A 27,565-nucleotide genomic window follows, 5' to 3' on the forward strand; every position below is an offset into this window, starting at 1 on the left:
GCTGTTCCTTTATCCCCTCCACCTTATCACGGTGTATCCCCGGTCACCTGCTGTTTATCTGTCTCTCCCATGACACAGACAGGACTATGTCTTCTTCACTTTGGGGTCTCCAGTGCACAGCCCAGTAAATGAGCCCAGGGCTTGATCTCTGACTCCAACATGGATACCAGTTCCCTCCCTCACCAGCCTGACTGCAGCCCAATGCAACTCTGCCCAATCTCTGACCTCATTCAAGAGCCCATCTCCACTTTTAACCCTTACCTCATCCTGACTTCAACAGCACACACAAGAAGGGAATAAAGGCAGGTGTCCCCCACTACTAGGGGTACATTGCTACCTTCCTGAATAGAGGACTCAGCCTCCTGAGCCCTCTTGGAGTCCGTAGAGGGGAGTGAGGGGCCGAACGTCAGCCATGGCCCTGCAGTGGAAGAATTCACTCCTTAAGGATGGTCTCTGACTGGGCAGCCTACCCCTGCCTCTCCCTGCAGAGAGACCTGCTGGGCAAGTAGGGGTGAGGACCTAGGCAATGCAAGTTCCAGACCTGACCCGGCATACTGGCACCCTCTAGAGGACAGTTCTGCTACCAGAGCTGGCTTTGCAACCAAATCCTATACCACCTTCCTACAATGAGGGACTGCCAGGCTCAGAAGCTTCCTGGACCCACTGCCCACCATCCACTACTCCACCTGGCAGCTCTCCTTACAGTCTGCAGACCAGCAACCTCTCTCTCAGCACCAGGTTATGTGCTCAAATGCCAAACTGGCCCATCTCTGGAGGCTCAGCCATGCCCTGGCTCCAGAAGTCCCCTCAGATGGCAGCTGGTCCTGACTCCACCTTGGTCACCCCACCTGCAGCTTTACATTCTGGTCTGGCTTGGCTCCTTCAGAGAGGCCTTGCTTGCTGTTCCCAAGGGAGGCATTTTCCTGAGGGTGGGGCCTAGGTTTCCCCTTCCCCTACTTAGATGGGGGCTTCTAGACGACAAGGCCCAGACTTCTCCCTGACACCAGACTAAGAACTTCCAGAGAACCAGGCTTGGCTTTCTACCTCCTCTCTTAGACTGAGGTTTCCCTGCAAAATGGCTTATGTGTCTTTCCTCTCAGACTGGGAGGCCCCTGAATCCAGGACCTGAGTCTCCACTACCTCCTTCAGGATGGGGGCTTCTTTAGGAATGACTCAGGGTCTCCTCCCCAGCCCCTCCACCTGGCTGTTGATCTCCAGAACTTTCTACCTCCAATGCCCATTCTGTGCAGCTCTCCCTACAGTGATGGCGCTCAGGAGCCTCTGAAGCTTCCCCCGGATCAGAAGCCCCGGGAGGGCTTCCTCTGGCTCTGGGCTGGACACCTGGCTTGGAAGACAGGCCTGTCCTCCGGGACTGTGAGGCCCTGAGCGCCCACTGGGAGCTTCACCTCTGACCTCACAAGGGCTGCCTTAGAGCCCGGTCTCCATGGCGCTGCTGACAGGAGAAGGGATGCTATTTTGGGCAGCGCGTCTGGACTTGGCTCAAGTAACACAGGCCAAACCCCTGCCCCACTGACCTCTCCCCTGGAAGAGCAGAGAAGAGCAGTGCTCAGCCCCCGCGAGGAGGGCTGAGAGGCGGGCTCTAGACTGGGGACACAGGGACAGTGGAGCCCTAGCTGGGGCTGCAGCCGGAGCCTGAGACAGTCATGGAAGGACAAGACCAAGACCTGCTATAACTGAGAAGCCCCCAAGGCAAAAGGACGCTGGGAAACACAAGCAGAGTGAGTCAGGCTTCAGGCAGGGCTGGGATGGGGGCCTTCCCTGGAGACCATTCGGGGAGGAGGTGACTGTGGGACTATCTGGGGAAGGAACTGTAGCTGGGAGTTGAAGGCCTAAATGTCCGTTTTGTTTAATCTTCAGCTCTTACGTTGTATGAGCATGTCACTCTTTCTCTCTGGGCTTCAGTTTCCTTATCTGTAAGTTGACTGTTGGGAGGACTAGCGGTGGAGCAGAGATTGGGAGGATGTGTGGGCTAGGCTGTCAGCAGAGCCTGGGGGTGGGATGAGGAGCAGGTAGATACCAGTAAAAATGGACCAAAGCAGAAGGGATTCAGATCAGAGAGACAGGTCAATTGCTGGCTTTACTTGAGTGCTGTCTTCCCCCTGGAGTCCCCCTCCTGAGAGGCTGGGGCTGGGGCCAGAGGGTTTCTGCAGTCAGAGCCAGGGATGTGGACTTGTGCTGCAGTTAGAGGGAAGGGGCTAGAGAACAAGGGGGACAAGCAGGATGGGGAAACCCCAGGGTTACCTCTGTGTTGTCATTTATGAGGAAAACAGGAACACAAGGGGGAATTTTCAGGAAAGGTGAGAGGGTAGACTTTGTTCTCAGGTGGGTGTGTGGACTAAATGAATTTTCAGGACCTCATTGTGTGTGTGTGTGTGTGCGCGTGCACTCATGTGTGTGCAAGGAGAAGGTGGAAGAAGCCCTGGAAAGTCAGTTTAAGTCAGCAGCAAGAGAGCTTGAGGTTAGACTAAAGCTAATAATACTGCATGGGTGAGGATGGAGCTGCTGAGGGGAGGGTGTGGGCTTCTCCACTGTCCAAAGCTGGGCTGCAAACTTGGGAAGATCAGGAGGACCTCTGCAGGGCCCACTCCAAGGGCCAGGGGTCCCGAGGCCAGCGTGGGTAGAGGGTGGGGCTCCAGGGCCTCTCCCCATTGGCTGAAGCACATCCACCCCTCTCTCTCCCTTCCTGCCAGCTCGGCTGGGTTGAGGGGTTGCCACTGGAGGGAGCTATCTCTCTGGCTTCTCCCCTGGGGGGCTGAGGTCTGAGGAGAATGAGGGGCCAAGTTCTGTGCCCCACAGACATAGTGACCTCTCTTTGGCTTCACAGCACCTAAAAATCTCAAAGACAGAATATGACTCACACAGAGAGGAAGAGGCGGTAAGCACCCTACCCATTCCCCTACCATAACCTCTCGTCCCCCAGTGCATCCCCCAGTGCCCTCCCTGCTCCACTCTCAGCCTCTCCCTCATGGCAGCTGATCTGCCCAGACCCCCTCCTTCCCACTCACCACCAGCCCATGGGGCCCAGAAGAAAGGCTTCTCCTACCTGCTCCCATAGCCAAGCATGGGCTGGGCCCTTGGGTGAGGGGAGGCTCAGACTGAACTGCTCAACTTAATTCAACTCACTACCTCTCACCCTCTCAGGCTCAGGTCTCTTTGGGGTGAAATCAAAGCCAAAGCCCTTGCAATGGCCAAGGCCCTGCGTTCCTAGAGCCTGTTTCCTCTCTGACCTTTGCCCACCCGACCCTACTCTCCTTATTCCAGTCACAGTGACCTCCATTCCTTTGCTTTAAACATGCTCAGAGTCCTTCAGTGACCATTCCCTCTGCGTAAAATGTTCTTCCCGCAGTTATCCACACGGCTCATTCTTTCACCTCCTTTCTGTCTTTGCTCAAATGCCACCTTCTCAATGAGGCTTACCCTGATTGCCCTATTCAAAATCACTCCCCACCTCTCTTTTCCTTAGTCTGTCTTTCCCCATAGGATGTACTACTTTCTAACATACAAACGTCCGTACTTACATTTCATCACTGCCTGTCAGCTCCACGTGAGCAGGGATGTTTGTCTGCTTGTGCACTCGTGGATACAGAAAATGAATGGGTCCCTTTCTGTGCTGATGACACTGCTGTCTCTGCCCAGGACTCTCTCCTGGGCTTAGACCTGGTTTCCAAAGACCCACTGGTGTCCCACAGGCAGCTGAGGCCCAGTTGAAAACAGCTTTCTCCACCCCTCCAAGCCCACTCCTTCTCCTGTGGTCTTAGCTCAGTCAAGGACCCTTTTCTCCATTGCTGCTCAAGCCAGAAGTCAAGTCCTTGTCCTTGGTACTTCTGTCCCCTGTGCCTCACATCAAGTCCCCAGTCTCCTAAAATACCTAAGATGTGCTCACTCCCACCATTCTTTCTACCACCACCCTACTCTCTCACAGCCACTTTAGGCCACCACCTGCCCATTCTTCAAATGTCTCTGCAGGCCTCACCTCCCACCCCAGGGCTTCTTGCCTCTGATGGTGTTGCCATTAGCCACTTCTTCCACTAGATGAAGCGAACCAAGGGTGGGCTTTACTTTGTATCCCTTGTGCCTGAGTCATAAGTAGATGCTCAACAAATGTTGAATGGATAAATTCTGGTTAGTAGGTTAAATGGTTGGCCTGACGTTAGTTGGATAGTTTATAGCTGGTTGGCTGATCAGAAAATTAAATGAGCTGGTTAACAGGAGAGTCAGTGAGTTGGCTAAGTGGCTAGGTTGATTAGCCGAAGGGTTGGTTGGGGAGTTGTTAGCTATTTAGTTCCGTGGTTAGCAGATATTACTTAGGTAATTATCTGGTTGGCTGTTAGTTTCTTGGTTTGTAGGCTAGTTTTATTAGATGCCCTTTTATCACTCTATACCCTTCCTCGAGCTCTCTCATCTACGCCGATGGGTCAGATGACCATCTATGATTCGGTGACCTCCAGATGTGTATCTCTAAACAAGACCACGTGATCAGTAGCCTCCTTACTGGTCACCATCACCTAACTGTCTACTGGGCTCCTCAAACTCCCCACACCCGGAAGGGGACTCCTCACCCTCCTGCCTAATGTAGCTCATTCTGCTGTTCCAGCCAGAGCCTGGGGTCACCCCTGACTCTTCCCTCTCCACTCTCCTCTCTAATAAAACACCATGACTGTCCGTTTGACTGTCTTCCTCTAGTCACCTCCACTGCAACTTCTTGTCTCAAGCTGCCATCACCTCTCAGCCTGTCCATGGTGACGCTTCCTGATGGCTCACCATGCTTCCACTCCTCTCACTCCAGCCTCCATAGAGGAGGAAGTGCTCCTGCTTAAATCCTCCACCCTGTGACCCTCTGGGTCAAGGTTAGACTTCCTAATGTGGGTCATGAGGCCGTCTGCATCTCTTGTACCACTTTCCCTCCTCTCTCTGCATCCTTGCAGGATTCCTCTACACATCATTGTCTTAGCTGCAAGCCTTTGTCCAAGCCGTTCCAATGCTCAGAGCTTTCCGTGGCCTCCCGTGATGCTCCTTCATCTGGCCAGCCTTCTATTCTCGATCTAAATTTCCCTCCCTCTGGAAGAATCTCCTACTCTCTCCTCTGGGTCATTTGCTGCCCCCCTGCAATCCTCACACTTATAAGTAATTGCTTAGTTAATCGTTTTTCTTCCTAAGAGCAGGGATCACGCCAGTGGTCTTTACTACAGTGCCTGAGCAGAGTAGGCATAGGAGGCATTCAATAAATCCTTGGTTCATTGACTCCTTGGTGGTTATTTGTCACTTACTTACTGTGTCCTGCCTGCTGCGTAGTGAGGAGGAAGGGGTCAGGGTTCCACAGCTCTCTGGGTGTCTTTGACTTCCTGCTTTGTCCACCTTTCCTCTGCCTCTGTGGTACCTTCCCAGGACTGTTCTTAGATCCCTGCCTACCTCAGGCTCTACTTCAGGGCTGAGGAGGCCAGTCATAGGGGAAAGGTGACCCTTATATGATGCTACATGGGAGCTGCTGCTGGCTGGGAGCCAGAGGACTGTCCAGGCAACTCTACATCCCCCTTCATATGCTCAGCCCTAGGTTTGTTCCTCTGAAGTCAGGACAGAGCGAGGACAAGGGTGGGTGAGAAATGAACATGAGGTCTCAGCCAGAAAAGTGGAAGGTGTTTTATCCATGCCTGGTTTACATTTCTTACTCCCTCTGCTTACTCTTTGCTGCTATGAGGCTGGGAAAGTCAGGAAGACTGAGCAGGGTGAGGTAGCTGAGGGACACTCAGCATGGAACATGGGGGAGAGTCAGCAGTCTGACAAGCACTAAGGCTGCTTTTAGATGTATCTGCACCCTTCCTCCTCCTCTTTAGCCTGCAGACCCCACCTCCTTCCCCAAACTTGAGCCCCATCTCCCCAACTCCCAACAGAAGATAGAGCTTCTAACTTTTTCATCTATCCATCCAGTCATGCACTTATGAAACAAACATTTATTGAGCATCTACCACGTGTCAGGCACTGTGGGAAGTTCTGGGGATCTAGTGAAGAGTAAGCCAGATGAACCCTCAGTTTTCATTCATTCGACAATGTATATAGCACATCTGCTACGTGCCCGGAACTGTGCTAAGCACTGAGGATACACTAGGGAGTTGGACCCAGTTCTTCCTTTCCATCCTTCCTCCTCATTATTCATTCATTCGTTTGTTCATGCATTCACTCACTCACAAACACCCATTTGTGTTGACCTGGCTGCAGAACCTGGTGTACTTTGCTGACCCTGTCATCTCTGGCAGAACCTGGTATGTTTCAAGCCTTGGTGCTGTTTATAGAGCCCAGGAGCAGACTTTGCCACACCCTGTTGTTTGCAGAGCCTTGCTATTGCCAGGTCCTGCCTGATGCCTTGCCTGTGTCCTCAGAGCTCTGGCTCCTGCAGACAGGCAGGCAGACAGACAACTGAGCTCCACTCTCCTGCCTGCTCTCTCCCACCTGCTTCTCCTGAGCCTTACTGGCACCACAGATGGTGCTTATTGGCTCCGCAGTTGCCCCCCTCTGCAAACTGGCCTCATTGGTGTGCCCTTCCTACTGGTCCAGTCCCCACCAGCAGGAAGAAGGGGCATGGCCTGGCCGTCTACCCCCAGTCCCTCTCCACATCCCTGTGGCTCTCACGTGTCTCTGACTGCAGCAGTACCAGCTGCCCTGGGCAAGAAGAGGTGCGTGTGGAGAGGCCACTGGGTTACCCATTAACTCAGCTATGAGTTGAAGGGCTGATGGACAGTCAGTGTGCTTGAGTCTCATTTCTGCCCATGGGCTTGGGCTGCTGCTTCAGGTCTACCCGCAACTCCAGGATGGTCACTCCACCCACGATAAGAAGGATGCAAGAAATAATGCAGAATGAGATGGTGCGAGAGTTCCTAGCCGAGTTCACGAGCACGTTTGTCATGATGGTGAGTGGGTGGGTGGTACAGGGTGGGTGGGCTCTGAGGAAGGGGCCTCAGGAAGGCACGGCTCAGGAAGGGCAATCTGGGCAAAGCTGGAGGGAAGGGAACCAATTAAGAGGCTGTTGCAATGACCTAGGGTAGAGAGAGTGGTGACTGATCCAGGGGTGGAGAAGAAAGCACACGTTTGAGGGAGTGGTAGAAGATGGAACCAAGGAGACCGTGAGCAGCAGATGTGGAGTAAGCACTGATGGGGCCATTTCAGAGGCTGCAGCCCAGCACAAGGCAAGGGGAGGTCAGTTTGGATGGGATCAGCTGAGGCGCTGGAGAGAAATCTCAGGGGGGTTGGCTATAGAGGCCTGGAACTCAAGAGAGTGACTTAGGTTGGAAGTAAAGAGTTCGAGTTCATCAGGATATGAATGGCAGTTATCAAAATTGCCCAATGAGAATGCATAGAAGGAGAAAAAGAGTAAGTTGAGGACAGGGCCTGAGGTATGAAGAGGAATACACAAAGGGACCTGAGAAGGAGTGGCCAGGGCGGTGGGAGGAGAAGGTGGGGGGAGAGCAGGTGACAGAAGTGGGGCGTCCACAAGGAGGGAGTGGTTAGCAGTGTGGGGAGCTGTAGACAGGCCAGAGAAGGTGAGCATGGATATCTTTTTATAGGTTTTGGCAACATGGAGGTTACTGGGGACCTCGGCAAGGGCTCTTTTAGTGGGTGATGAGACAAACCAGATGTGAGTGGGATGTGAGATTTCTTGGAAACTGCTTCTCCCTCCACCTGTTTCAGCCCTGCCACCTACCCAGCCAGCCTCTGCCCTTTACCTGTGGCCATGCTTGTCTGCACCTTATGAAGGCCCAGGTCCATGAAAAGAAGGGCCAGCCTCTGGGAAGGGAGGAAAAGGTGGTCAGGAGCACGCCAGACGCAGTGGGGGTGAGATAGGTTGAGTGCGCCTGAGCGTGTGTGCATGTGTCTGTGCATCGAGCCAGTGTAGGAGACAATGGGATCCACGGAGCCCAGGGGACTCTGGACACTTGGGTTATTACCCTGATCAATCCTGCCCCTGAGTCACCAGCTGGCCTTGGGCAGAGCTCTCTGTGGCTCAGAGCCTGTTTTCTCAGATATTATTAAGTGTGTTGAATTCGGGCCTTCATGGGCTTTGGAGCTGGTTTCAGTTCTGGCTCTGCTTTCTTGTAGCTGTATGATCTTTCACAAATATCTTAACTGTTCAAAACTGTTCAGCTTCCTCAGTGGGAAATGAGACACTAACATCAAACTGGCTGACTTGTGTGAAGAAGGCCAAGAGCCCGAGACCCAGCACACGTGTAGGACATACGTGTTGGTCGCTTGTCGATATGACAAGTGCTCTCAGTTGTTCTCCCCTCCCTGCCTCTCACCATCTCCTCATCCCCCGTTACCTCCCCTCCTGAGCTTTGACGACAGCACCTGGATCCTGTCTCGCCTTAATCCGGAGTAAAGTAATTCATTTATGACAAGACATTCCAGCCCCGTGAGGGCTGTTAGACCTTGGAACTGTGAAGGCAGGAGGGTGCCTCCTCGGAGAGTTCTTAGGAAAAGCAGGCACCGCCCATGTGCATTCATGCCTGCCCACTGCCCACGTTCACATTTCTCTTCTTTTTATTGAGATTATTATTGAGTACCTACTGCATACCAGGCACTATAATGCTAAGCCCTTAAGGGCAGCATCTTCCCAAATCTTCACAACAGCCCTGTGAAGAAGGTACTATTATTCTCCCCATTTCACAGATGAGGAGACTGAGGCTCCATGAGACAAAGTCACTTGCCCAAGGTCACATTTCAAGTTAAGATGAAATCCAGTCCTGTCTATATTAAAGTCTTGACACTTCATCTCTATGCTCTGTCCCTTAGCTTAGCTGTGGGTTTCTAACTCTCCCCCAGCTGAGGTAAGACTCTCACTTCCAGGCTTTGGGCAGTTCAAGACCACTCTTCAGGACTCGGTTTCCCTTGAGAGCACAAACACTTGCCATTCAGAGAACTGAAGGGAAGTAACACGTGTAAAAGAACTTTGTGAGGTTTAAAGTCACACAGGACATTGTGTTGTTGTTATTTTTAGGTGTCAGGCCTGTGCCAAGAAGTGGGGTTTTTTTCAGCCGATAGGAAGCTCAGTGAGTCATCAGGGTGACGGCTTCATCAGAAAAGCTAATGTGACCTTGGGCCTCATTTATTGTAGTCACGATGAGGGAAACAGACTGTTCCACTCGGTTCCACTCCAGGGGTGTCGTCCTCCAGGCTGGGCCTATGGCTAATGGAGGGATCTGGACACGTTGGACCACATTCACTGACCAGAGAAGGGAGGAACTGGGCCACCAGGGCCCTGGAAAACCTGCTGTAGTTGTGAGTTATAGGGCAGGGGTTGCAAATTCACAAGCTGTTGGGGCCAGAGTCACCTCAGAGTGGTGGGGACTGTGGATCCCTGCAGAGTGCCGACCTGGGCAAGGACGTGGCTGCCACTACTCTGGCTGACTGTTGCCATGCACTGCGGAACACAGGCCAGTGTTGTCAGAGCTCCTGATTTTGCAAGAGAAGCTGAAACTTCCACGCGTCGAAACCAAGTTATCCAAACAAAACGTGTGCTGGATGGATTAGGTCCAGGGACTGCCAGTTGGCAACCGTGACACAGGAGATCATGTGGGGTTTATTCATTCACTATTTTTAGTAAGTGGTTTTGAGCTCCTATGTGGACACAGGGACCCTTGGTCTTCAGACCCTCCATGCCTGCTCCAGTCCTTGCACCTCCTGATCCCCTCAAGACTGTCAGTCTGGCTGGGTCCCACTCGCCACCCTCATGCCCCAGCTGCTCCTGTCCTCCTGCCTAATCGTACCCTTGGTCCTAAGCTGGCCCACATCTGGGATCCCTGGCCCTGTCCTGGGGCTCCTGCAGGACCCAGTGGGCCCTGCTCAGCTGCCTCTCCCCTACCCTCTCCAGGCTATTTCACTTTTTCTCAGACTTCTCCAAAGCTGCTCTGTACTCTGCTTGCCACTTTTTTTTTAAATCAGCAAACGGCTTGGTCTCCAGCCTGACAGAATCATCAGGCGGGTTTCCTGTGTCCGGCTCCTCACCCACCAGACCTCACCTCTCTGCGAATCCACATATGTCCCCCTTGGCTCTTGTGGGGCCCCTCCCTCATGCAGGACCTTCCACGCTTGCGCCTGTGCCCCCACCTCCCCAGCTACTCAGGCTCTTTGCTCGTCCTTTTCTTTCTCCTTTATCTTCATCGCCTCCCTCTCTCAATCTTAACACCTTCAAGTCTCTCTCCCTAAACCAGCAGAACATAGAACATTCCTCCCTGTACCTCATGAGTCTCCCTTCATTTGTCACACTTTCTCTCCCTCCCTTCTCAGGCAGGTTCTCAAAGAGATGTCTGTACTGGTCCCTTCAACTCTTCCTCATCACCTACTCACCTCACACTCCCTGGGACCTGGCTTCTGTCCCCATGGCCTGATGATGCAGTGCTCACCACGCTACTAGGGGGGTTTCTAGGCCTTCATGCTGGACCCAGAGGCTGCACGTGACGTGTGGGCTACACCCTTCTTGGGAAACTGCTTCTCCCTGGCGTCCAGGGTATATTCTCTCTTTGTTCTTCCATTTCAACAGCTGCTCCAGCTGGGGTTTCTAATGCTCGCCCATAAGGGCTCATGTGCGGCCCTAGGTTCAGCCCTCAGCTGCCTACTCACCTTGCGCCCTCTCCAGGGGTCTTCATCCTCCCCAGTGGCTTCAACTGTAGCCCTTGTGTCCACAATTCTTTAGGTTTTCGTTTTTCAAAAACTCTAGAACTGTTGTTCAAAGGAAATACAATATGAGCCACATATATATAATTTAAAATTTTCTAGCAGTCACATTAAAAAGGTAAAAAGTGACAGGTGGTATTAATTTTAATAGTTATTATATTTAAACCCATATATCTAAAATAGTACCAGTTTAACATGTAATCAGTATAAAACTATTAAATCTTCTACATTCTCCTTTTCCTAGTAAGTCTTTAAAACCTTACACTTACAGTAGATCTCAATTCAAACTAGCCACATTTTAAATATATAATACCCACATGTGGCTTGTGGCCATCATATTAGATGACACAGATCTAGACTGATTTCCAGCAGTCTGAACATCTAGAGGTCCCTCAAAGAGAACACATCCAAAACACATAGACCTTTCAGAGGAGGTGCCATCTGAGCATTGCCTTAGAGTAGACTATCAATTTTTTCAGGATCTGGGTCAGGTATTCCAGATGGAGGGAATGGCATATGCAAAAGCACAGAGGCAGGAGAAAGCGAGGCAGGCAGGGAACACTGTGGTTGTTTGGTCTGAGACTGTCTGGTATAGGTGACTGCCTAGATTCAAAAACTGGCTTACTGTGTGCAGGATGTGAACTTTGGACAAGCCACTCAACTTCTCTGAGCCTCAGGATCCCATCTACTAAATGGGGAGAATCATAGTACCTAGTGCACAAGTTGGTATAAGGGTTAAAGGAGGTGATAGAACTTGCTTACCTGTACCTGACACATACTAAGTGCTCAATAAATGCTTATCATTATTTAGTGGTAATACTATTGCTGGACATAGAGAACACTGGAGCAGATAGGAAACTGAGAGGTAGAAAGCACGAAATTATAAAGGGTCTTAAAGTGGTGGCCTACTGAGTTGGGACTTTATCCCAGAAGTGGAAGGGAGCCAGTGAATTTCTGAACAAAAGGCAGACATGATCAGATTTTTGTGTTAGGTCACTCTGGCTGCAAGGAGGAGACTGGGTAAGATCTGGGGAGAATGTAAGCAGAGCTGATTGGGTGTGGAGGAGGAGGGAGAGGACATCTAAGCTTCCGGCTTGGCCAAACGGGATGGGGAACATGGGATGAGGATCACATTATCTGAGAGATGGTGAGCTTTCAACATAGAGCCTGGGATGCCTGGGGAACACGGAGACTTCCAGTGGGTATTTGGAAATAGGAATCTGGCCCCCAGGTGGAGGTTTTGGGAATTAGTGCATCAGGTATATTTGAAGTCATAGCCCTGGTAAGAAAACCCAGGAATAGCGACAGGAGTGAGATGTGAAAGGGGCTAGGGGTGGAACCCTGGGATCATCTGTGTTTATGAGGCAGATAAAGGAAGAAGAACGTGGGAAGGAACTGTGGAGAGGGGGAGGCTACAGAGGACACCAGGAGAGAGAGATGTCATGGAGGCCAAAGAGAAGGGACTTTCCTGAAGCACAGAGTGGTTAGGAGGGTGAAAGTCAGCAAAGTCAAGTGAGATGATGTCTGAAGGGACCTCAGGGAATCAGAGAACTTGGGTGTCCATGACAGGTGGAAGCAGAAGCCAGGCTAAGAAGGGAGGGCAAGGGAAGGGATAAGGGAGCCAGCCAGCGGGTCCTTCCCAGAGACTGACTGACATTGGGAGGGGGCATCCAGGAGTCCACAGCTGGACAGGGAGCCCAGGCTAAGGCGGGAAGCTTTACTTTTAGGAAGGAAGAGACTTGAGTCTATGGGAGCCAGTCAAGGGGAGGGTAGAAGATGCAGGCAAGAGGCAGGCCTCTGCAGAAGGAGAAAGAGGCGGGCGCAGGAGCCAGAGCTGAAGGGGAAGGCAGATTTAGATGCAGGTGGGTGTTGGTGGCTGGGGGAGGTTGAGTGAGGGCCTCCTGTCAGGCCTCTAAGCTTCCTGTGAAGAGGATCAGTGAGAGGGGTCATCTGAGGAGGTCCAGCAGTTAGGGAGGGGCAAGAGCTAGGCGTTCAGGAGTGACACTGAAGGGCAGTGGAATTGTTGCTGAGGACAGAAGTAGAACCCCTCTGGCTTCCAGAGCTGATGTGGCAGGGTGGGGGTGGGGGTGCTGGCAGTGAGGGTTGAGGGGTCATGGCCAAGTCCAGACATGAGGTTTGGAGATCCCTTGAAGAAACTTCCTTCAGGCTAGGCTGAAGTGTGAGATGCTCTGAGGAGTTCAACCCACACCAGCCCTGCCCTCCTGGAAGCCCTGCCTCCTCCTGGAACTTCAGGTGGGCTTGGGGCCCAGGGGCCTGATGTGTCCATAAGAGCCCTGAGAGCCATAAGGCCTTGGCAGGGGCCAGGGGAGAGGTCATGAGGAGGGAAGTCTCTGGAGGAGGAGAGCATGGCAGATGGTCTCCAAGGGCAGTGCTGGGGAGGCCGAGTGCATGAGGGTGCAGAGCCCCAGCTGAGCTCCAAGCCTGCCTCTAGGGTTGGGGTTTCTGGGTGGGCAGCCCCTCAGAGGCCCTCTCTCACAGGTGTTTGGTCTTGGTGCCGTGGCCCACATGGTTCTAGGAGATAAAATGGGGAGCTACCTCGGTGTCAACTTGGGTTTTGGCTTCGGAGTCACCATGGGAATGCATTTGGCAGGGAACATCTCTGGTGAGTGGGCCAGGCCCCGCCTGACAGGCAAGGCCAGTGTTCCCTTTGGGTTCCTCCTGCCCCCTCAGCCAGCCCCTTCTCCCAGACAACTGACACTTTGCCCTCAGAGGTCACCTGGAGGGAGAACACCCTGAGCCCCCTTCCTCTGCCCAGATGCTTCACGAGCTTCTTTGACTCACGATTTTTACCAGCTGGGTCAACTTGGGGAAGCAATTTAACTTCTCCATCCCTCACTTCCCTTAAGAGTGAAATGGACAATGGTGGTCCCTGCCCCGTGGGGTCCTTGTGAGGACTGAGTGAGCAAGTGCACTCCATAAATGCTAGCCATTATTATTACTGTTGTTGCTCTTGTACTACTGATCACTGCTGTCTGTTTCTACCCCGACACGACACGCTTGCCCCTCCCGGCAGGGGCTCACATGAATGCAGCCTTGACCTTCACCAGCTGCGCACTAGGCCGCATGGCCTGGAAGAAGTTTCCCGTGTACGTTCTGGGTCAGTTCCTGGGTTCCTTCCTGGCTGCTGCCACCATCTACCTCCTCTTCTACAGTGAGTGTCCTGCCCTGAGTTGTCCACTCTGGCCTCAGCCTCCTCCCCTGAAACATGGGCAGATCTGACCTCAGTGTCTGAGCCTTGTGAAAACGTTTGGGAGACAAGGGTCTTGGAGGTCCTCCCCACCCTCCATCCTACCACATCTCTGGGACTGTGGTGGGGTTTAGCTGGGGGCAGGTTCACACTCAGTTTGTGTCTCCACAGCCTCCATCATCCAATACTCGGAGGGAAAGCTGGCAGTGACCGGACCTACAGCCACTGCTAACATTTTTGCTACCTACCTTCCTGACCACATGTCGTTGTGGAGGGGCTTCCTGGATGAGGTCAGTGGTCCAGGGTGGGTGACCCTCCTCAAGCTCCACCCCCCAGGAAGGGGCCAGCAGGCAGCCCCTCATGATGGAAAGGACAAGAACTCTGGATGGGGACTGTAGCAAGACATGTCACTGCCAGTGGGTTTGGGCTGGGGGCACTGCTGAGGCCCCGTGGCTTGGCTAGGGGCCCCCGGTGGCTGCCACGACGTCTGCTCCCTAGGTGATAGTGACGGGGATGCTTCAGCTGTGTCTCTCAGCCATCACGGACAAGGGGAACAACCCACCACTGCAAGGGACACAGGCCATAGTGACAGGCATCCTTGTTGTCATCATTGGAGTGTCCATGGGCATGAACTCAGGATATGCCATCAACCCATCCCGGGACCTGCCTCCCCGCTTCTTCACCTACGTTGCTGGCTGGGGCATACAGGTCTTCAGGTACTGCCTTGCCCAGCCCATTCTTGCAAGTTTTCTGTGGGTTCCCTGCATGTGGAGGGGTGGAGCAATCCAGGAGGGTCCTGTAGAGCTCCCAATGGCTTGGGGAGGCAGGAGTGTATCCTGACTTTCTTCCAGACCAGCACTGATGCAGACCCGGCTCCTGGACAGAATGTCACCCCTGCCCCAGACCTGCTCCTGTCCCTGAATCAGGCTGAAACTCACCAGGGCTCAGGCGCAGGGGAAACTTCTGAACTAAGACGAGGGTTACTCTTCTACTCTCAGGCCCTACTCCCTGTCTTGGCCTGAGGTGGATGTAGGTGCCACATTAGGTGTCAGCCCCTAAACAGGCCTCTGCCTCTTGCCTGCAGGGCCAAGGACTGGTGGTGGGTGCCAGTGGTGGCACCACCCCTGGGTGCCTACTTAGGTGCCATCATCTACGCAGTCTTCATTGGCTCCAGCACCCCACGGGAGCCCCAGATACTGGAGAACACCACGTCATATGAAGACCGCAGAACACCTGTGTTGCCCGCGACCATGCCTCAATTACCTGTGACCTCTTCCCTCACCCCCATCTCTGTATCGCCTGACAACAGACCTTCAGTCCAGGCTGCCCCACCCTTAAGAGACTCCATCCACCTAGAGCACCTCTAAGTAAGATTATCTGTGATCCCGTCCCCATCCTAATCCCAATAAAGAAAGCCTTGTCCCACAGTGGCACCCCCGCTTTCTGGGTGCCTCCTGTGGTTGGGCTTCCCTCCTGAATTCCTCCAGGAGCACCAGGGTTACGCGGCAGCCCAAGGCTGGAGCATAGAGCTGAGAGGCCTCCGGCTCCTTCCAGCCCTGGGAGCTGAAGCGCCCCCAGTGGGGGAAAGCCCAAGGTCTGACCTGCGGTCTCCACAGGAATAGGAGATCATAGGATGCTGGACACTGAACGGTGGACTTTCAGGCACAGGGGAGCGAGGGGATGATTTGAGGGAAAGGACACCAGCTCGCTGGTGGGGGTCAGCTCTGGGGATACCTTGAGCCGCCCTGAGATAGGACTCCAGACCCTCCCTCAGTTCTGACCAGTCCTTGGACCAGGAAAGGCAAAGCTCAAGTGTGTAGATCAGAGTTTCTCAACATTTTTTTCATTACTGCTCCCTTACGGAGCCTTTTATATAGTTTTTCTTAATCACATGGTATTTTAATACCACAGATATACTGTATATCTGTGTATGTACTGTACATATATTTTTGCTTTATACAAAAAAAGTAAGGTTTTTAAAATCTCTCCCTTCCAAAAATCCATTTCTCTCCCTTGGAGGCAAAATCACCCCCACGCTGGAAAATGCGTGATGTAGACTGAAAGGAGGTAAGAGGTTGGCCTCCTCTTCCTTCTTCCTGGGGCCAGAGCTCTCCCACAGTAAGGAATTCCGAGTTAGAAAATCCTTCCAAAAACTGTAGGGACAGGAAATGGCCCCATGGGGCTCAGAGGGACAGATGCAGAGGATGGGTGGAGATGGGGCAGCCAGAGTCCACCAACTCCAGGGCCAGGTGGGAATCATCCTGCTTTCTGGGACTCAGAAGGCAGCATCACCCATGGTTCCTGTCACTGCTTGTGTATTTAGCCTTTCAACAATCATTGAGCACATCCTGTGTGCAGGCCCTGCCAAGACATTGGAGATGCCATAGTGGACAAGGCCAGGTCTCTGCTTTTGAGGAACGCAGCTTGATGGGGACAGGTGATCACGAGGAAGGAGCTAAGTGGTGGAGAGGGGGCTGCCTGTGGGGCTCATGGGTTATTCACAGCCCAGCCTTGGGGCTGAGGCTATGGATGGCTTCCTGGAGGAGGAGACAAAGCAGAATGGGGAGTGGGGGGTTTCCTTTTTGCTGGTTCTGCAACTTACAGTTTGAGGAGACAGAGGGCAGAGGAGGCGGGGACATGGTGAGATGAGATTTAGGAATGCGCACCTGAGCTGCAGTGTTCAGGATGCCGGAAAAGAGGGAAGACTGGGGCCTGCACGGGAGTGTGATGGGAGGCTTCTCTAGGAGAAGCAGCAGGCCAGCTAACAGGTCAGTGCCAGTGGGCAGAGAGGAGAGAAGGGATTCGCCTATTACCAAGGAGGTAAAACTCGCAGGACCTGGGTTCGGACTGGATGAAGGAGTAGGTGGGGGCGCGGCAGGGGTCAGGGCTGACTTCCAGTTTCTGGCTTGGCCCTGAGGTGCTGGACATGTTACCAGTGAGTGTGGAGTGTGGAGTGTGGGAGATAAACTGTTTTGAAGAGAAAAATGATAAGTTATACTGTGGACATGTTGAGTTTGAGTTGCCTATGGGATTTGAGTAAGAGGTGTGTAGTCTTGGGCAAGTAACTCAATTTCTCTGGGCCTCGGTTTTCTCATTTGTAAAATGGGTCTAATAATATTATCTACCATTTATGTTGCTGTTAATATTCAGTGAAATAAAACATGTACAATGCTAGTACTTGGTGCAGAGTAAGTGCTCAATAAACCATCATGCCTTTTATACGTCCTGGCACTCAGAAGAGAGTTGAAGCAGGGATTGGGGAAGTTGTGGTTGTTGTTGATACAGTTGAGGCCGAGGAGTGCTGAAAGGGGGGTCAGTGAGCAGGGTCCTGGGAGCACAGCCAAGAGGCAGCTGTGAGGTGGAGTGGTCTGGCTGACGAGGGACACAAGGTGGGTGGTCAGGGGACACTGGGAACACCTCAAATGTCCATCAACAGGGGAATAGATACTTACACTGCAGTCCAGTCACATATAGCAGAAAATGACACATCAGTGAAAACTAAGGCACAACAGCCACCTGCAACAAAATGGAAAAGCAGTGCAGTGTGACACCAGTTACACCACTGAGAAACAAGCAAAAAGGGATATATTCCTTGGGTGCATTTATGTGATAAAACCACTTTAAAAAACAAAAAGAAGAGACAGTTCCTTCAGGGAGACAGGGATGGCGGATAAGACGGGGAGGAGCACAGGGGTGGTCGTGCAAGCTATTAATAATTTTCTAGTTCTAGAGTTGGGTAAATTTGTGGATTTGTTATATCCTTGTGCTTTTAACATATAACTGATACATATGCATTTGTAGGTATCATGTATTTTAAAGGATGAAGAAGGAATAGCAAGAACAGGTGGTAGGAAGAGTGACAGGTGTCGTGGGGCCTGCTGAGATCACAGGGTTGGGGCTGCAGGGAGGAAGGAGAGACTTGAGTGTGTCTGACATCCCATAGTGGGAGGCTCTGAGGCAGGGAACCAAGCCTGGGAGTAGCTATGGAAGGGCCCACAGCTGGAAGGCCAGCCATCTGCCTCGCCTTGTGACCCTGGACAAGTCTCTTCACCTCTTTCAGCCTCAATGGCCCTGTGGACACAAGGAATATGGCCTTTCTTGTTCCTGGTCTTCCAGAGCAGTATGATCCTAAGGCCTCAGTCACAGGTGGGAGAGGCATACACAGGCCCCAGGATTCTGGTTCCTACCCTCTTCTGCCCCTCACTGACCACTTCAGCCTTCTGGCATCCTCATGTCCCTGGGAGGTGGCTTCAGAGGCAGGACATCCAGAACCCCTGCCTGCTGTCCACTGCTTTGCCACAGACCTGCACTAGGCCCATTGCCCATAACATCCTGCAGATTCTGATTCCAATGTCAGGCTCAGATGAGTCCTGACTGGGTCACAGAGCCTTCAGCCCTTTCGTTCTCTTGGCAGACTTCGGTTGAAAGCCTACAAACGTGCAAGACAGCATTCTAGCACTGAGGATACAGGCACAAATAAGATTAAAAGAAATCCTTGTTCTCATGGAGTTGATGTTCTCTGCAAAACATGTGTGCTCGAGATACATGCTAAGGAGAAAAGCAGGAAAGCAGGATAGGAAGTGTGTGAGGATGTGAAGACTGGAGGCCTGAGATGGTGACTAAGCAAAGACCTGAAGGAGGTGAGGGAGTGAGCCATGTGGATACGTGGGGGAAGAGCATGCCAGGCTGGGGAAATAGCCAGGAAAAGGCCCTGAGGTTTGGGCATGGAAGGACCATTGCTGGAATGGAAAGAGTTGGGAAGAGCGGAAGAAGATGAGGTCAGAGAAATGAGGAGAGCAGGGTGAGCTGAGGCCAGGCCTGGGAAGAAGTGAGGCCAAGGCTTGGGGCAGAGGTGGGGGAGGTCTCTGGAGGAGAGAGGCAGGTCCCACTGCAGGAAGGAAGGAAGCAGGCAGTATGAGGTGAGGCCAGCATTATGGCGCCTTAAGGGAGCCTGCTCTTGGCTTTGCTCACACAGTTCCTTCTGTAACCACTCCCTTGCTGAACTCAGGAGGCATATTTGTGCAGCTCTGGGAGCCAGGCCGGGATGTGAGCTCTGGCTCCTCTCCCATTCTCCTGGTCCCAGGACAGCATGTACTGGCTATGGACCTGGACAGGACCCTTCCCTTTCCTGGGCCTCAGTTTCCCTATCTGTCCAATGAGGCTTGGATCTGTTGGTGTTTCCGGAGCCTCCCAATGCTGACTTCTTCCAGCACTTCAAAGCCTCATGTCATGACTTCACAACTGCCCCCTGCCCCAATGCCAACTTAGGCTATTTGAGATGGGGACAGAAATGACTCCCAGCCTTAGGCCAAGCCCCTCCAGGGTTTTGCAGATGAAGGCTGGGCCTCAGCCTGGTAGTCCTGGCTCTGCGAAGAGCCCTTTATTCCCTGTCTGGCCTGCTGTTCACCCACTTCCACTCCCACTCAGGGCCTCGAGGGACAGACACCCATAGACAGCACCTTGGTCTGGCTGGTCTCACCATCTCCTCCCTCAGATGCAGTCCTGTAGCACCCGAAGAGGTGGGAGTAGCCATCTCCGGCTGGACCTTTCTACTCAAAGGAAAGCTGTGGCCACTCAGAGTCTCACAGCCTGACCTTGGCCTGCACCCACCCCTGTACTGAATCCAGAGTGGGAATGGGGGGACCTTGCCTCCCGTGTGCTGCAGGGCACCTACTCACTCTATGGCACCTAAGAGCAGAATGAGGCCAGCCCGCCTGGATCCAAATACCCGCTCTGCCACTCACTAGCTGTATGACCAGGTAGGACAGGATTGTAATAGCTCCCACCTCCCAGGGCTGCTGGGACAATGAAATGAGCTATGCCTGGCACGTGGGGAGGCTGTGTGCTGTTACCACTCTGCCTCCTCTCGTGGTCATGTCACCATGCCCATCTGACACCTAAGGAATCTGAGGCCCTGGGAAGTTGGCTCAGTAAGGGGTAGAAAGTAGGGATTCCAATCCTTTGTTGACATGATCTCTGCTGGTTTTCGCTTGGTCTTTAAATTGTGAAACATAGTCTTTCAACATGTGTATAAAACATACAGGTACAGTTAAAATAACAGTAAAACACTCAAAAAACAGAATCAAAAAGCCCTTGAATAAACAAAAGCTCCAAACATTCAAGTGCCCTCTACCAAGCTCTGATGGGTTATTGACCCTCTCTGTGCCTCAGCTTCCTCACCTACAAAATGCGGGTCACCTGGCCAAGGAGTGAGGCACTTCCTGCTTCAGTTTTCCCATTAGCATTCCAGTATGATGGAGCAAGGCAGGGTAGAGCTTGCCAGAGTTCACTGTCTGCCCTTGTGCCTGTGTTCAGGAGCAAAGGTGGTGGTAGGGGAAGGTGCTGGAGGGTGTGAGCACAGCCTTCTGGAGGGGATGCTCTGGGTCCAGTGTGGGGCCTGAGTGAGTGGGTGCTGGAGGCTCAGAGGCTGAAAGAGGAGACATAGTTCAGAGCCAGGTACATCCAGGAACAGATGAGGCTATAAATCTAAGGCTGAGCCTTTAAGTCCTCCAGGGACTTAACCAAAGCCTTACTGGCCTATAAAAAGGATTCCTCAGATGGGGGTTCCAACAGGCTCCTGCAACAGCCCTGCCAGGGCCAGCAAGAATGTGTTCCTGCCCTTACTGCCTTCCCACATTCCTCCACCTATGCCCTGGCCTCTGGCCCCAGATCTGGGGACATTAGAGAGAAGATGAACTCCTAAGGGAGGCCCAGTGCCAGGTTAGGGGAGACTTGATAGAGGGAGATTGATGGAGACACCAGGAAATAGTCTGGAGGTTGGATGTGCTGAATTAGAGGTACTCGTGGGATACCCAGGGAAAGACAGGAGCTAGAGAAAGACCTTTTAAGCGCAGGGTGGCACTTAAAGCTTTGCAGATGGACGAGGTGGCCCAGAGAGAGATGATGGTGCCGTGGGGAGCATTCATGTTTTAAAGATGGCTAAAGGGAGTAAGGCAGCAAAGGCCTATGATGTATCCTGGCCCCAGGAGCCTGAATACTCTGGGGTCTTAACTGACTTGTGACTTGGGGCCAGTCCCTTCCCTTGGTGGGCAGTTCAGACCAGTGAGGACAAGTGAGGGCAATGTGGAAAAAAAGCCCCAGAGATCCTCACCTCACGGGACTTCCCTATAGCCCTGGGTCCTACAGCTTCAGCACCCAGCTCGGCTCTGGCAATTATTGATTCCTGCCCTGCCCTCAGATCCCTGCCCTCTAGAAGACAGAGTGCCGAAGGCAAAATCCTTGGATCTCTTCTCTTTCATTCTCCCTTCCAAAATGATTTCACCAGTCTTTAAATACCATTATATGTCAACAGCTCCCCAAATTAGATTTCTAGCTCAATCCTGCCTCCAGACTTCAGACTGCCATGGACAACCGCCCACTGGACAGATTTTCATCCCGCAAACCTACTCCTCCCACACTTTCCTATCCCAGTAAACGGTAAATTCAATCTTCCCATTGCTCAGGCCAAAAATTTTGAAGTCATCTCTGCTCCCTTCTCTCACACCCCACATCCCAGCTGTCAGCAAATCTGCAATTTGTATCTAGAATCAAAACACTTCTCAGCATCCCAGGTTTGAACCACTGTCGCCTCAGTCTTGGACTACAGCAGTGGTCTTTCAGCGTCTCCCTTGCTCTGACTCAGCCCTACAGTCTAGTCTCAATACAGCAGTTGGGGTGATCCTTTCCCAAAACGAGCCAGATCTTGTCATTCACTCCTCTGCCCTAAGCCTTCCAATGGCCTCAATGCCCCTGCCACTCTCTCCTCTATTCACTTCCCTATGGCCTGATGGCTTTGCTGTTCCTTCAAGCTGCATGGCATGTTTCCACCAATGAGCCTTTGCCATGGCTGTTCCCTCTGCCTGGGATGACCTTCCTTCAGATATCTGCGTGGCTTATGTTTTTCCTCCTGTGCTTCTACTCGGTTTGTCAACAAGCAGAAAAGAGTACATATAAAAAAAAGAAATGGAAAGGTGATGACTTAAACGATCAGTTATAAGTGCTTCTATAAAGTTTTAAATAATGCTTTCCTGAGGCAAAGTGCAAGCACTTGTCCCACCCCATCCCCAGGCTCCTGATTTGGGGATACACACTGCCCTCTCATGGCTACTGTAGGAAAAGGCCTCATCTTCTGGGGTATTCTCTACTTTGGGACATGGTGTAAACTTCCCTCCCACTTGTCCTGACCTGCTGGGCCACAGAGTCCCAGGGACTCCAGGATGAGCTGTGTGAGCCGCCACTGCTTTGCCGTGGAGTGGAGAGGACACAGTTTTGGAGTCAGACCTAGCAGGAATTTCAGATCCCCAATTCACTGAGTGATCTTAGGGAAGTGACCTAACTTCTCCAATCTCCAGCTTCCCCATGGGTAAAATGGGGATAACAGGAATAATAAGGATGCATATTTACAGGTGTTGAGGAGTAAAACAGATGAGCTTAGTGTATCAAAAGTGCTCAAAAGCTGTTATCTACTATTAGAAGAGATTCTTGGCAAAGTGTGGGAAGATGAAGACTTCTGATTCCCTCACCCATGTGGCAGATTTGGGGTAGGCGGGGGTGGAGGTGGTATAAGGGGGGATGTGATTGGAAGCCCCAGCTCTTGCCAGAGCAGCCTCACAACTGCTCTGTTCCTTTTCTCCCTATGCCCTGAGACAGTCCTGGGACAGGTTTAGAGGCCTGACCATGGTGAGATGCCACATGACACTGGGAGACCTTCACAACCTCAGACCCTGTCTACCCTTCCAAAGGCTTGGGGCAGCACACAGGCAGTAACTATTACCCACCTGATGGGTGGGGAAACCAATGCCCAGACACTTGAAGCAAACTGCCCAGGGTCTCAAGTGAGTTGAGGCAGCCAATCGGTTATCCCAGCAGTTTAGCTGGGTTCTCTGCAGCCAGGTCTCCCAAGAGGCTGTGTGCAAGAAGCTTGGGGCTGGGGGCAGCCTGAGCCACTGAGGACTCCAGGGGAATTCTGTTTGGGGAAGACAGCTCCCCTTTTCCTGAGATCTCAGCCCCCTCCTGGCCTAGGGTGGCTCTAGTTTGGGAAACCTGAGGCCTGGATTCCAGTCCTGGCCTGGCACACATTGTGACACCCCTTGGAGATTTGTCCCTTCTGGCTAGGCCTTTCCAGACTGGAGTTGGTCTGGCCCTGGGATTGAGAGCTCTAAAAGGCCAAGGGGGATGGTATGGACACAAGTGCTGAGGCCATGTGGGGAGTTTGGGAGGCAGAACTTTCCTGAAGGGTGAGGCAGGGTGTGTGAGGGGACTGACGAGGAAGGTGGTCTGTGAAGGTGAAGCAGTTCTGGCCAGGCCTGGCCTCCTCCACAACTTTGGAAGAGGAGGCACACTGGCAGGTTTTCCTGAGAATAAGGTCTCTAGGATTTTAGTCATGAAGCAAGGCTGGCACCTGGGGGGAAGGACTCCTCCAAACCTAAACCTCAGGACCACTGTTTGATCCTCTGCACCTCCCCCACAAAACCGACATTCCATGTTCCCTCCTCCTGGCCTGTTCCCCAGCCAGTCCAGGCCCTGTCCAGGACAGGATCCAGAGCAGCTTCACGCAGACCCTGCAGTCAGGAGGGCTGCTTTCATCTCCATCCTGCACACCTCCCCCTGCACGCCAGGCTGGCACCACTGTTGAGAGAAACCAGCCCTGCCAGATGAGCAAGAGGGAATTCCAGAATTAAGACCTTAGTCTCTGGAAAGCTCTGGCTCCATGAAGAAACTCCTGTAGAAGCAGACAGTGGGGCTGGAGTAGGAAGATATCACCTGCTTCTCAGGGAGCAAACGTGGGGTCCTGGTGCCCACAGGCTCCCCCTATGTATGGGCTGGAGGGGTCTTTCCCCTTAGTCTACGCTGAATATAATTTAGTCAGACCTATAAAATTTTGTCTAAGGCCTCTGCTTAATGGAGAACCCACCAAACCCATGAGCAACAGCTTCCATTTGCTGAGGGGGTCTGAGGTGCCCTGGGTGATCTGGGCAGGGCTAGCTCCCTGCTGAACCCTGGCAGCCCACTGGAGCTCCTGAACCTCTTCCCTCTTCGCAGCACCAACTCCCACCACCCTCTCCTCACTTGGATCACTCTGGCATCTCTTGGTTGGGTTTCCTGCCTCAAAGTTTGCCCTCCAACCCCTGCCTGCGTGACTGCTCTAGAACAGGGTGGGCAAACTGAGGTCCAGGCCAAATCCAGCCTGTTGCCTGTTTTTGTGTAACTCATGAGCTAAGAATGTTTTCTTTTCAGTTTTAAATGGTTGGGATGGTTGGGGGAAAAAAAGGATTTTTGTGACATGTTAAAATTCCATGAATTTCTGACTTAATGTCTATGAAATGTTATTACAACAGTCATGCTCATTCGTTTGTGTACTGTCTGGGGCTGCTTTCACACTACAATGGCAGAGTTGGGCAGCTGCAACAGAAACTCTATGGCTCTCAAAGCCTAAAATATCTGGCCCTTTACAGAAAACCTTTGCCAATTCCTGCCCTAGATTGTAAATCCAGCTGTGCTGCTCTCTACGGAGGATCCTTCACTGGCTCCCTGTGGCTCTCCACAAACTGACCCGCCTAACCTCTCCAGCTTCATCACCTGCCCCTCCAATAGTCTGTCCACTCTGGACAAATAACCCTTCCTCAAACCTACCACAAACCACAGCCCTGGGCTCGTCTCGTGCGTTTTTTCACTTGGCATGCCTCTCTCCTTCTGAAAATGGCCATCTACTATCTCAAGACTCAGCTTAAATGCTTCCTTCTGTTTTCCTTTCCCATCTGGGGTCCTTCCCCCAAGCATGAGAGCTAAGCCGTTCCTAGCATGCCACAAAAAAACTCCTTGTATGGCTCTTCAAATTTTAATAAACAGACTAATGACCTATTTATGCCAGAGCAAATAATTTCATTGTATTTGTTCAGGTATGTGTCCCCCACTGGCACGCTAACTGTAAAAGAACAGGCCACATCTGCTTCCCACAGCCCTAGCACAGGCTGGTATGAGGAGGTATGCAAGCACTCACCAGAAGTGGCCTGCCTAACATTCTAACTTTTCACTTGGCTGATATTATGGAAAGAGAAGATGCTTCTTTATTTTCGATACTATAAACTTTCAGCACCTATAACAGATCAGGCATCTCCATGCCTGTTACCTCCCTTAATCCTCACAACCCTGGTGAGGTAGGTGATATCTACACCCCACCAAACGGCAAGTTGTTATGTGGCAGAGCTGGAATCTGAAATCAGGTCTCCTGCCTTCTGCTGATTCTGAGATGCTCTCAATGTACAGTTCACCCACTGAACCCACTGCTTGTAAGAGGAACAGCTGTTCAGGAGCTTCCTGCCGGGTGTGGGGCCACTGCTAACAGGCTCAGGCAAAGGTGGTCTTGTGGTTCTCCATCTCTCCCCTCCACTCGCCTGTCCCCTTTCAAGGCAGATCATGTGGATCAGGACCAAAGGGCAGCCCTGCTCTTCCTATGAAAATTAAGTGCCAGTTTGTGACGTCACTTCTCAGTTCTCCTCCTGTTACTCTGGGCCTTGTGGCCTGTTCTGGAGCAGAAGGAAGTTGATGGAAGTTTGGCCTCCATGCTGGAGAGGCGCCAATGCAAAAGGGCCAAACTAACGTAACTTCTGATGTACCTGCCTTTAAAGGAGCCTGAAGAATGCCTCCAGTGGGTTGCTGGCATAAGCCCTGGACTGTCCACATAGTTCTCTGAATATTCAAACAGAGGTCCAGAGCTCAGAGACAGGGAACACCAATACGGCTGCTGCAAGCCTGGGAGAAAGCAACACAGGAAAGGTAAGTGTCCCTAAGATTCTTTCTCAACCAGAGGAGTTAGGGCTGCACTGGTCAGTACACAGAGGCCACAGTGCGAATCTGGTAGGAGGGCCTTGCTCTGTGTCTTCTACCATCATGTTGGAGAGCTAACATGTCTGTCACCAGATAGGCTCAGTGATGCGATATGAGATGCAACTCCCTGGACTCCAGAAGATGGAATTCTTTAGATCCTCCTGACCCCTCTTCTAGGTCTGGAACTGATGGTGCTGAGAACTATTAAAATAAGTTCAGCTAGGCAGACCTATGAGAGTTTTTGGCAAAAGACTCAGATAAGACAGCTGGGTTTAACATGACATGTATGAATCCAGATGTGGGGTACTAATTCAATGTCTGGTATTTTGGACTGCGAGGTTCGCCTGGGTCTTTCTGAAGATTGTGATCACTTTGGATTAAGGAAGAAATGTGTCTGATGCTGCAAGCATTTTCAGGAGGATGGATAACTGGGACAACTGAGACCATGACTAAGTGACACTATCAAGCTAAAATTCTCGTTTTGTCTAAATCAAGCTCAGTGTTGCCCCAACCCTCGAAGCAACCATGGCAGTGGTGTGAGGAGCCTCTGCAAATAATGACTGAATCACTAGTGACCGTCCAGTCAGAGATCTGGCCATACTAAACACTTTATATAGACGAAGAGAGGACAAAGGGATTTCTGACACACTCATGCTCTGGATGTATCAGTACAAGACAGTATGTGAGCTGTGATTCCACAAGGCAATTGGGAAAAAGCATGATTTCTCTGCTGGCAAACGAGTCTCCACCACACCTAGTCATTCTTTTTTCTAAGTGCATCTTGATCTTCTCAGTCCTGGACATCAAAGTAGTCAATTACTGGCTCCTTGGCTATTTTCTGTAAATTACTGCTCCCAGGATTCCTGAAAAGCAAACATGGAATGATCAATCTTTTCTTGTTTGAGAGAAATAGATTCAGGTTTTGGAAAGTTAAGGATCAGATGATTTTCCATATGTGAAGCTTTGATAAGACAGTGGAGTCCACATAAACTGGTGTTGGAATTTGGTGATAGGCACACAGAGGATTATGTTAATATATTATATTAACAGTATTTTCTCTACTCCAAAATTTTTCCACAGTAAAGTCTTATAAAAAAAATAAAGCAAGCAAAGAAAAAAAAAGATAGCATATGGCATAAATAGGCCAATGTCCAGGTGGTACTGGACACAGCTGTGGTCTAACACATGGAAACGCAGCCTGTGTTGACTGGAATCCGGGCCATCTGCTTCCCGGGGGTGGAGTGAGGCTGATCCTGGGGAGTTACATGGCCCCAGACACTCCTGGCTGAGGCTGTGCCCAATGGGCAGCACCTAGCTGTCCTGGTCAGTTCCAGGGGGCACTGACTGCTATGACCCTCATGGTGACCTTGTAAACTTCCCTACCCACCCTCCCAGAGGTTCTGTGTAGGAGGTACTGCTAGGGCTTCTGTGTGGAAGGCCAGAACAGGAGCAGGGACCCTCCTGGGTTTCCCAGCAACTTTCAGCAATGCTGCCAAACCTTATTAATCTCAACACAATGCCCCAAGGCCAGGCCCAAGGAAGCTGCCAATGGCTGGTGCAGCCCAGGACAGTTCAGTCCCCGCTGTCTTCTCTGACCGGGGCCCTTTGGAAAGCAGCTGAAGAACCCTTACTTGTCTGTCTGATGTCTGTGATGAGGAATTGGTGGTGGAGGCCGTGACTGCATTTCTCTTTCAAGGACACCTGTCAGCGTGGTAGGAGGACAAATAGACTTCCCTCTGATAAAAGTCAGAACACAAAGCATTGAAAAGTGAGAGCTGTTTGTGGAGATAGGCAGACAGCTGGAAATCTAGTCCGTGGCACTCACTACGATGCTGTGGCGCACCCTTG

At 51.9% G+C, this 27,565-nt stretch overlaps 2 protein-coding genes across 5 annotated transcripts in view; one reads left to right on the plus strand and one right to left on the minus strand.

Moving 5' to 3' along the window:
* The first annotated feature begins 1,543 nt into the window (after positions 1–1,543).
* Positions 1,544–17,065, plus strand: AQP7 (aquaporin 7). Of its 3 annotated transcripts, XM_010967376.3 has the most exons (8): positions 1,545–1,739; positions 2,846–2,896; positions 6,806–6,923; positions 13,183–13,306; positions 13,718–13,855; positions 14,063–14,181; positions 14,390–14,607; positions 14,976–17,065. In XM_010967376.3, exons 2-8 carry the CDS (start codon positions 2,871–2,873, stop codon positions 15,256–15,258), a joined length of 1,026 nt encoding a protein of 341 aa, XP_010965678.1. In that variant the 5' UTR covers positions 1,545–1,739; positions 2,846–2,870; the 3' UTR covers positions 15,259–17,065. The 3 variants fall into 3 exon arrangements, with proteins under 3 accessions (XP_010965680.1, XP_010965678.1, XP_074219262.1); XM_074363161.1 differs by lacking the exon at positions 2,846–2,896; XM_010967378.3 differs by lacking the exons at positions 2,846–2,896; positions 6,806–6,923 and having other exon boundaries at positions 1,544–1,739.
* A 9,242-nt stretch (positions 17,066–26,307) lies between these two features.
* NFX1 (nuclear transcription factor, X-box binding 1) overlaps positions 26,308–27,565 on the minus strand; it is a 57,196-nt gene continuing 55,938 nt past the window's right edge. For both annotated transcript variants that reach the window (XM_010967373.3, XM_010967374.3), the window contains exons 23-24: positions 27,349–27,453; positions 26,308–26,580 (exon numbers count right to left, since the gene is read on the minus strand). In XM_010967373.3, coding sequence (XP_010965675.1) covers positions 26,508–26,580; positions 27,349–27,453 — 178 coding nt within the window. In that variant the 3' untranslated portion in view covers positions 26,308–26,507. The remainder of the gene's footprint in view (positions 26,581–27,348; positions 27,454–27,565) is intronic.

Source organism: Camelus bactrianus, chromosome 4 (genome assembly GCF_048773025.1).
Source record: "Camelus bactrianus isolate YW-2024 breed Bactrian camel chromosome 4, ASM4877302v1, whole genome shotgun sequence".
NCBI classification, from domain to species: domain Eukaryota; kingdom Metazoa; phylum Chordata; class Mammalia; order Artiodactyla; family Camelidae; genus Camelus; species Camelus bactrianus.

What these genes read in the sequence shown, in the direction of transcription:
- AQP7 (XM_010967376.3), top strand. Translation starts at nt 2,871, where the DNA reads ATGACTCACACAGAGAGGAAGAGGCG. An exon ending in CACACAGAGAGGAAGAGGCG is followed by an intron (nt 2,897 to 6,805) that starts GTAAGCACCCTA and finishes CTGCTGCTTCAG; the next exon opens with GTCTACCCGCAACTCCAGGA. An exon ending in GGAGGGGCTTCCTGGATGAG is followed by an intron (nt 14,182 to 14,389) that starts GTCAGTGGTCCA and finishes TCTGCTCCCTAG; the next exon opens with GTGATAGTGACGGGGATGCT.